General features: G+C 42.2%; 1 protein-coding gene across 1 annotated transcript; it reads right to left on the reverse strand.

Annotated features, from left to right (window-relative positions):
* Positions 1 to 725: 725 nt before the first annotated feature.
* ptpn9b (protein tyrosine phosphatase non-receptor type 9b) lies at positions 726 to 10597 on the reverse strand. Its single transcript, XM_084377705.1, has 13 exons — positions 10509 to 10597; positions 8108 to 8251; positions 7539 to 7628; positions 7192 to 7316; positions 6828 to 6933; positions 6590 to 6700; positions 5596 to 6494; positions 5367 to 5463; positions 4499 to 4568; positions 4315 to 4393; positions 4032 to 4182; positions 3629 to 3836; positions 726 to 2645 (listed from the first exon to the last, which is right to left on the reverse strand). Exons 1-13 carry the CDS (start codon positions 10539 to 10541, stop codon positions 2422 to 2424), a joined length of 2337 nt encoding a protein of 778 aa, XP_084233831.1. The 5' UTR covers positions 10542 to 10597; the 3' UTR covers positions 726 to 2421.
* Positions 10598 to 10759: the final 162 nt, after the last annotated feature.

Here is a 10759-nt window from a genome sequence, read left to right on the forward strand (position 1 = left end):
AAACAAATTAAGAGTAGCATGGGGACCAAAACTCTTTTACATACACTCTCCCATTTTGTAGCTATACATGATCTTGAGTAATGTTCCCGAGGTGCTCCCGAGTCTTTCGGTGTCTGTGGATGCAAGGCTGCACCGATAGGTCCATGCTAGTAGGCTGTTGAGGATGTGTGATAGGAAAAAAATGTTTAGGGTGAGCCTGGGCCTTTGGCATTGAGGGATGCAGGGTCCACATTCACCAACAATATCCATGGTTTGTCTTGACTAAATTGCTCGGACACCATTACCCCGAAAACATTCAAGGCTCGCTTTCCATGCTAATCAATCCTAACCCATTCTAATGTGATATATATATACATATATATATATATATATATATATATATATTTACTCAGACACCAAGCTGGGGTTTTGTGAACAGAAATGGCAGCCACATGTCTTTTTTGCAGTTTTTTTCTCTTGATAGCTCTTTTTTTTTTTTGCTTTGTCCTTGGCATTGGGTACCAGACAGTAAGACGTTAATGTTATTGTTACTGAAGAGTTTAACAATAAGCTCTCTAAAAACATAATCATTAGCTTCCCCTGATCCCCCCCCACCCCCCCACCCACATTGTCCTAGAATTGAACAATCACCATTTATACAAGTCAGTTCTGAAAATACAATGGCAAGTGAAAGTTTCCACCAATATTTCATTGTGAACAGAAAAAAATATATTTCACTCCCCATCTGATTTGTTCAGCTTATCAAATGCAATAACTGGTTTGTTTTATTTGTAGCATCGTACCAACATTCACTGATTTCAATATTGTAGAAGTTTTACAAAGACATAAATATAGTAGGATACAATACAGTAAAAAATACAAAATAAAGTTGATATAGTTTTCTTCTTAAATGATAATTTACCAGAGGCAAACCCAGAAATGGATCTTTGACACTAGGCAAAAAACACTAGAATTACCCCCTGAGGTCAAATGATAAAAGAATAGCCATGTCTCAAACCAGAGCTTAGTCCCAGTTTACTCACTACTTTTATGTTATTCGTAAGTAGTGTACTATGTACACGACTATAGGCAAAATGTGGGTGTCCTGTGTGACACATAGTCAATGTGTACTATTCAAGTGCACTAGTTTGGGTGTTATTACTACACTAGCGAGACGTTAAGCTAAGGAGAACTTGAAGGCACAATTATCTGAGGCAGAATATGCCACGAAAAACAAAACTCAACAGTTGTGGTATTGAGGGAATACGATTTTTTAAAGGGAAAGAACAAAAGGGGAAATTAAAGTTTACAGTTTCAGGTATGGTTTAGGTCTAAGAACGACGAGGCAGTGAATCAAGTTAAGGCCAAATTACTTAAGATCGTCCAATCAGAACGCTCAGACAGTAAAGATGATGTTAGACCTGACAAATCACACAGATTTGCAATACGATATCGGTTTCAATACCACAACCCTTTTCTATATTTTGTCATAGCCTGGCTCGCTACATAGATATTTCTTCTCAAGGTTAGGTCAATTATATTAAACAAGGCTTTTTTTGAGGTTGTTATGCACAATAATGTATAAATGTATGTTACAAGAATATACATGGGCTTCAGTCTATAATATCTCAGTAAGGAGTACATCCAAGCATTCAGGGTGAGGACTTTGGCTTTGAAAAGTTAGTCTACATATGCACAAATATGAAACACACGTAGAAAATGCACCATAGAAAAAAATGACATGGAAAATAAAACGAAAAAAACAGAAATGAACTAAATGGCTCACACACTGATCTACTGTCACGTACGACCATTTGCTCACACAGAACCATTTCCTCACAAAAAAATATAAACACAAAACAAAAAGAAAGTTTTCAAGTTTCACCTTTTCGTACCCTTCACATTTCATCTGTGTTTGCAGACTTGTTCAGGGTTGAAATGGAACAAGAAATACAAAAAAGGAACAAAGACCGGGGTTTGGAGGGCTTCAAGGGGTAAAGTTCAAGTTTGTCATTCCCTTATGTGCAAGTCAATATAAAAATGCTACAACTCGTACAACTCTCTTGTCAACAAGACAGGTTTCAGGGCAGGCCGAGTCCCCCTGTAGTTTGCTAAATAAAAAGGGGCTCGGAAATTGGCAGGACAGCTTGCTCAATAGGTGACGCAATGCACAGTCTCCACTCCCTGTATTTATTTTTTTTTCTCCAGCTCTTCACCTCCCTCTGTCTATCCATCCATGTGAAGGAAGAGCAACTGTGGGAGTCTGCAACATTACATCAAGAGCCAAAACAAGATCTTCATCCTTTGTCTCTTCTCTCTTATGGCAGAAGAGTCATGTCCCTCCTCTACTCTGAAACGCCATCCCTCACTCTTTCATTCCTATGATTTCGGCTTAGGTTGGCTATCCCATTCAGGGTTTTTTTCTATACCTCCATGTGTCTCTCACTCGCTGTCAGTCTCTAGGTCGGAGTCAGACCACTGCACTGGGCTCAATTTCCCGTTGCGCTGGGCATACTCGATGACTGCTGTGTAGCAGAAGTAGTACTGGTCCCAGGTCTGGATGCTGAAAGCCCTCTGTGTACGCATCCGCCGCACTGTCTGACGGACATCTATTGTGCCGATGTCCTCCAACCGGGACAGGCAGATGTCCAGTGTACAGAATGTGCCTGGTAAAGAAGCATAGATGCAGAAGTTACCCAAGAAATCACATATTATGCACAAAAGCAGAGTAGACTGCACGGACGCAACACCAGAAGAAAATGTAAAACTCTAGGACTAGGTATGACTTAATCGTTTTACGTTTTTTATTGTTAATAATTTTACCAATTTAATGTAAGAATGTTAAAACCTTTGAATATTGTTCAAATACTCTGCGGCTCGGTATTAAACATTGATACTTTTGGGTGCTGACCGAATGTATCCAAGTTTGTCATGTACTGAAAAGCTGGTCTCGAATGCTTACTCAGATTTCCACCCTTCTTTACTTTTGCTTTTATTAGAGAGATTGTGATTTAAAATCATTACTGAAAGTGGAAACAGACTACTTTCCCCCTCCTAGCATTTCCAAGTGGTATTATTGTTGGCGCTGCAGTCAAAGACAACTGGATCGTTTCTATTTTCCTCAGAGTTGCAACTACCAAGAACACAGGACGAACTGTGAGTTTAATTTTTCAATTAGTATATAATGGAGACATGAAAGCAGAAATGGTGCTGGGCTGATTTCATGCCTGGTGGCAGACAAAACAGCACAGTGAAAGTGAGGTTTATAGGGAACCAATCTAAACACAGATTGTCTCTTGACTTAACGCAATAACATTGTCTATTGCCAGTTAAACTCATTTTCGACAGCATGTATATATCTTAGGCTATGTTCTTATACAACTTTTGTTTAGGCAGCATTTAACATAACTTTTTAACAAAAAAAAATGAAAAAAAGGTTTTGCAGCAAAATGTTAACAAACAAGTGTATTGAATTGGTACAGAAACTCCGGGTATTGCACCAGCTAGTAGCGAAAATTTGAAAAAGATATCTCGGCGTGCTAAAGTTACACTTACAGTATTTTGTGGATAAACAAAGAGGTATATATAATCAATTGCCATTAATGTATTGTTTAAGTTCATTTGAATGCATACTGATTCAAGTGTTTACCTGTGCGGCCAATACCGGCACTGCAGTGCACAACCACAGGGGGGCCCCCTGGAGGCCCCGTCCAACTGGAGCCCAGGCTTTGGACTGCAGCCTCCCTCCTCTGAAGTACATGCTCACGGAAGTCCAGCATAGCTGAAGCACTTTTGGGCACTCCAAAGTCTGGCCAGCTGACATAGAGGTAGTGGCACACCTCCCTTGTCTCTCCAGACTAAAAGGTCATAAAAGGTGCACAGAAGAATAAAGCAAGGTATTAGACTCTTTCATTTGAACTGCCATGTATGAGCATGATAGCCAGTGACTAGTCAAGTGTAACTGTCAGATTACATCAAATGGAGACATATTGAGGAGATTCCACAGACGAAATCATTCCCACAACAAAAGATATGCAGTCGGTGTGACTTACCTGTGTGTTGTAAAGTTCAAGATGAGAGAGTTTAAAGTCCTGAAACACCTGGATGTGTGTGTTCCTGACCAAGAAGTATCCATGCTGCTCAGTCCTGCCCTCCTCAAGAGGCCAGTACTGACCACACTTGACACGCCCGCGTTCTACCACCCTGTGACACACCGAATCACACAGTCTCATCAGCCTTATGACTACCACGTCTGTATACAAACAGCAGTATACATTTGTATACATACTCTAATCACACATCTGACTTAAAAAACCAAAGGCAAATGAGTCTCACCTGGTGGTCATGACAATGATAAGTACCATCTGTTCCCACACCATGCGCCAGAAGTCACCAAACGTTTTTGGCAAAGGACCTGAGGGACACAAAAGGCTATGGTATCACCAAACTGTACATTGCATGGAGGGCTATATCAAGTTGATAAGAAGTGGGACCATAGTTTGTGTCAACAGCTGCTCACCCTGAGTTGCGATGTAAGCGTTGCCCCTCTTGTACCCATCCATGAAACTGGCATTAATGTAATCTGATGTCTGCAAAAAAAATAAAAAATAGCAGAACAGGGGTGAGACTCACTGCTCAGTGTTGGGATCTACCGCCTCCTGTAGGAGGACACGGGACATTACTATTAATAGAAGAGGGCCCACAAAGGCCAGTCACTTGCAGTAAATGGTTAAAATGTAAACTAGAGGCACATAGAAATGTTAATAAATTATACATTATGAATCCACAGCAGATTCAGTCAGTCAATCTTCAATGTCTTCAGCTAACAAAATTAATTTAGTTGCCAATACCAACATTTATTCAACAGCCATTATTTTGTCTTAGGGACTTTTTATAAGCTTCTCTTATTTTCATAGTTCTGGCAATTATTAGGGTCTGTCACGATAACATTGTGCTCATTTTACAAAAATAAGGCCCCTACTGCCAAAAAACAGGACTTTCCTTTTAGCCGCATAAAATCCACTGTATATGATACTGTCAAGCATTCAACCTTCTAATCACACATATCAGATACAATAGATAAAACAGGTAAAGACACCACAAAAATAGACCCAGATTTCAAATTTCCACATTTATGTCAGCAGCCAATCACTTGCTGATCATCTCATTGCCATCCAGTAACCACTCTGAATGCATGCAATATATGACAACATAACATTTTCTACATAGTAAAACAATAAATTAATCTTATGAGAAGAATCTGCAGCCTAAAACGAATATTAATGATGTTGTTAGCAAACATTCATAAAATCACCCAACTTTGAGACAACATCTGTGAATGACCTAAATCCAGAGAGAACTGAAGTTTTTTATGAATGAATTATTACCTCATCCTCGTCGTCACAGAGCTGGCAGAGTCGCACTCGTGACTGATCCAGGCAGAGAACATCACTGTACCTGTTCTTTATCTGATTGGACAGTTTTCTGTAAAGGTGGAATAGAAACAATATGATCTGTCACATAATTTTGCTTCACCTTGGTACAGAGAGATTGAAAATACAGGAAGTGACCAGCAAGAGCCGATGTAAGAATATAAATAAAAACACGATCCCTTACTTGGAGTAGTCAAAGGTGCCTGCTGGTGGCTCCTTGCGGATCTCCTCATACTCCTGATAGATCCCCTTCTTCTTCTGCCTCTTTACGTGCTCCACCAGGCCATGCACTGTCATGCCTCCCTGCTCTGGCATGTGAACAGAGACCTCCATGTAGCGGTCCTCATCATCAGGACCCCACGATGAAGAAAGGGGTGGAGACTGGGAGGATGGCTGATGAGGGGGGCGAGGCAAAGACTTTTGGGGCAACGGAGGCACCCCTTCCTCCTCTTCCTCACCATCCTCCTCGTACTCCTCCTTTACACCCTCATTCTGGGCGGAGTCTGATGCCGTGTCGTCCACCGCATCCTCGTCACCTTTATGGGAAAGCGGTGTGTCAGGGGGCGTGTCTGACTGGGGGGGAGCTTGACGGCCACGGCCGTTCATGTTAGCATTGGGGCTAGAGCCACTGACAGCCAGGCTGGTCCCGCTCACTGCTGAGCCGTTCCAGTGTTGGTGGTTCCCCTGCAGCCTGTTTGCAGCAGGGCTTTGCTGGTACTGTCCTGGGCCTTGAGTCCTGCCCTCCACCACACCGCAGTGGTTGTGTGGGTTAGCATTGCTATCATCGTAGCAGTTAGAGTTAGCCACAGCTAGCTCAGGCCCTAACTGTGTGTTTATGTGGGTGTGGGACAGTGTAGCGTCTGCACTTGTGTTGCTGCACTCTAAGCTGTAGGAGCGCAGCAGGCTTCCCACACAGTCGTGTGTGTCATGTTCTTTTGTGTCACCCTGAACAGTGTTTGTGTGTATGTTAACACAGGACTGGATCCAAGCCACATGGCTATACTGGGATGTCCCACCCAGGTGTTCAGGGAGGGAATAGACCGGGATGTGACTGGCAAGCTCATGGGCTTTCACTGTGCACACCTGGTGAATGGAGAAGAAAGAAAACACGATTCAAATGATGACTGACGAAAAACAGCATACACAATATAAAGTAACTTTAAATTAAATGTACATACCCTTTCTCTTAGCTTCTCACGCACAAATAGGCGGAGAACCGCAAAGGGGGCTCGAAACCAAAGAGGCGATGACACAATGAAGACGCATTTTAGACGAGCTGGAAATGCCCCCTAGGAAACACAGACATCAAGCAGAGGGAAGAGTTTGTTTTTATTTCAGAGAGTCTGTTTTGACACCAAAAACTTGAAGGCAGGCAGATCAGAGAATAACAAAAGAGGGGATGTTCCTTATTATCACCTTCAGCAGATTGAGGATCTTGACACAGAGCTCATAGTCAAAATTGCCATAGCTGGAGTTGGTCATGTCGTAGATAAATATGAGTCCGTCTCTTTGAGTTTGTAAACTGGGGAGAAATGAACAAGTTTTTCAAATTAAAAGCAGAGAAGGGGGATTAAAATAAGACCGCCATTAGAAATAAATGCATTTTTACATTTTAAATTATACCAGTGAGAAACTTCTTTTTACATTCAAGTACTTGTAGGAAAAATAACTATATATAAAAAAAAACAACAACTAACTAATAGCTATGTGGGGAACCCTACCCTGCTAATATGTATAACAGCAACAGAAAAGTTATATGTATGAACAATTCCTGCATCACCTCTCTATGGCTTTGTCCAGCTGATAGATGATGGCCTGCAGCACAGCTTTGTGGGTGGTGACATCTGGCCGATGGAGACGAGCAGTGAAGAGTGCCAGAGCAGCGCCTTTTGCATCTCGGCCAGGCTGGTAGGAGCATTAACATTATTATATGCAAATTCATTGTGCAATTTATTCTATGCAACCTTTAACTCCATCTCCATTCCTAGAGACTAACATGCACATACACAGACACACAAAACTCTTTTGATGACCAGCATGTGCACCATTTTACTGTGTATCCTGGGGAGTAATTGTAAAATGATAAGCTGCAGTTACTTTGTGAAATGTAATTGCTTCGACACTCACCAGGACTGTAAATTTGCCACTCAGCAGCTCAGAGCGTAGAGGCTCCTCGTCAGGGTTGATATTGATGATGCCCTCTTTGATTCTTGTGTTCTAATATTGACACATGATGAGAGAGACAGGATGGAAAGGGGGAGTCATTAGCCTGCAACTAAAATGTCATGTAAACAAACAGCATCTAAACACCTTATTAACATGAATTTAGATCATGCCTGGTGTTGGTCTTTATATTCAAAGACCTGTCAATCAAAATGGAGCAGGTTCCAATCATGTGATTTGAATGTGGGCTGTAGATGTCACTTGTGCCTTTAGCAACATTACTAAGATAAATGTTCCCTTAAAAATCTTAAAAGGAAGTGATTGAGTGTTCATAATAACAACCATAAGTGGACAGCACATAAACCTGAAGAAATTACTCTCAATTAAAGTCAGAGTTGCAATATTCAAAGGTCAGGTCAGAAAATGTGCAACTGGATATCTTCCCCAGATCCTTTAGCCCAATGACATCCTGTTGATAACAGATAAGGTTAATAGCGATCTCACTTTTGTCACCAATCAAAGCAATGCTGTACCTTGTATGCTTGGAAGAGTTCGATGGCTCTGGAGACATCAAACTTGCGGGCCATAAGAAACTTTACAGCTGTAGGTTGGGACACGAGCCCAGCACTGTGTGGCTGCTCCCTGCTACGCACCTCACAAAGGAACTCCTCCACAGCCTGGACAAACATGAGAGAGGAGATGGAAGTAGAAAGGTGAGGTGTTGGTGTGCAAGGTGAGACTTTTGCAGAAGCGTAATAATCAGATGAGGAGAACAGGTAAAAATACACCAAAATCTTGGAATATAGGGAATAGAGCAATAAGAAAGAAAGGCAGATGACATGATATGGCATGAGTCCGTCAATCAGGCCTTTCAGCTTTGTCATTCTTTTCCTGCCAAAGTCACAATAATGTGTGACACAGATGGCAGCAGCAGGCTGTGCCTCTGGAAGATGCCGTAGATGAGAGCACTTATCTGCCAGGAGACAACAGTCTGCCTGTTTTCACCCGAGTGAGCTGCATCTGTCCTCCAAATATGTAACCAGCACAAGGAGAGACTATGACTGGGTATAATGGATAAACTCATCAGCTATATACCAAACTTGAATCTACTCTCTCACAGATGAGAGAAGAATGCTGATGTCAAGTCAAAAACTATGAATTGTTTGGCAGACGTGGTAAGTCACTCAGGCCCTGATGCAGCTCGTCTCACAATCAATTCTGTTATTAAGATGACTGGCTAGAATACAGAGAAACCCATTAAATATATTGCATTTGCTATGCAAAATAAAAAGCAAGTAAATAAAACTTTATGATAACCGCAGAGATGTTCTTCGTTGAAGGTAATGTAGTACACCACCGCATTATAACACTATGGGAAACCCTACATCTATGATTCATGTCAGGAACATAATAATGAGCCTACACAAAATCTATATTTGGTCATTTATCCACAACATCTGGATTTGTGACTACCGGACTGTGACAAAGTCTGAACTCGGTGCCAAGAATGTACTGATTGAAATGCAGTGAATCGAATCAGATATAGATAATTACATCAAAGGGTATGACTGACTACCCTTGACAGCCCTCAAGTTGGGATCAGAATATTTTATACTACTTTAGATTTTAATACATAAAGTGATGTGTGATTTGAAGGTACTCTTACTACAAATTTTACTACTGTACCACAAATGTTTTCCTAAATCGGTGGTGATGTTGCCAAAACATGTTTGTAAATGGCTAACAGTAAGACAGCATCATTTGGGGGGATATGGGGCACTAACTAAGTCAGGGAGGGTCCCTTTATAAATCACATCATTTGGATAAGTTGTATTTTACCACCAGTAACTAAATATCAGCCCCCAGGTGGTTTCTAGCCACTCCAAGGCGAGGCAACAAGTCGCTGATTGCAGCAGCGAGTTAAAACTACAAACATTTTACACAGTAAAGGTCCTCTGGGAAGTTTATCGTCTCACGTTACAGTGAAGTGATGTTAGCGACCAAGAAACAAATCGGAAAATCTGGGGAGCAGTACAAGCGTGCCCTGTACCTTAGCTTACTGATCTGTTAACCTTGTGAATGCTAAATGAAGATATATGGGAAAAAAAGTCACGTTAGCTCTACTATGAAGCTGTCATCGGACTAGCAGCGTGAAAGCTGATGTTTGCTATGAATGTCAGGTCCACCCCCTTTACTAGAAAGTGATGGCAACAACAATGCTAGGAACCGGAGGATCACTTCTGTGAATTCTCGACCGTAAATCTGATAGGCAGGACACTGCTAGCTGACTGGCTCAAAGCGAGCACTCGCGTTGTGCGATGAGAGTCATGATCATAGTCTGTCATGGTACATAATGACTATCATCACTTAAAGCAATCAGGGTTTGGTCATTTTGAACCTTCACACTTGGCCCAATGTGATTTTTAACGCCTAGCGAGAGAGCTGTCGAGGAAATTCCCTGCAAGTCAACAATAGCTATTAGCATTAGCCAGCGGCTAGGTTACATGTGGCAGCTGGATGGCTAACGACAGCGTTAAAGACACTAAAAGCCACATGGATGGGGCAAAGCGTTGTTAACGAAATATTTGCCAGTTAACGTTAGTGATATGAACATATCTATGTTGTCCATTTAGACCTGGGTTATGAAGGGAGCGTATATTCGGGGTACATAGCCGGCTAGGTGATCCCTACTTCTACTAGCAAACGCCATCATGCTAACACACATGCTAACTGCTGTCAGTCACACCGGAGTCAGTAGACTCAGGAGGGTGCGAACGGGCCAGGGCTGTTTACTAGACCACATCGTTTCCAGGAACAACCACCGTGATAAAATATATGGAAAAAATCCCCGGGTAGAGGAGAGACTGAAGGTGACATGTGTACACACTGAACATGATGGGGAGATGAAGAAAAAATCCGTAAAGAGACCCTTACCAGCTGCTCCTGAGTTGTCAGGGCTTCCGCCATCTTGAAGCCTCCGCAACGTCGCAGCGGGCGCGCCCACCAGCCGCTCGCTCACGCCCTACACCCCGAGACAGAGCGCGAGGCCCCGCCCATGTGCATTCACTTCAGCCGGATCAAAGGCTGGACCTCTCAATGCGCTTCATACTGCCAATTCACAAACTGACCACTGTAATGCTACCATTCATACTCACCAACTCATTTATTCAGGAGGGTGTTTTACA

This window comes from Pagrus pagrus (genome assembly GCF_965226575.1).
Source record: "Pagrus pagrus genome assembly, chromosome: 2".
In the NCBI taxonomy this organism is placed as follows: Eukaryota; Metazoa; Chordata; class Actinopteri; order Spariformes; family Sparidae; genus Pagrus; species Pagrus pagrus.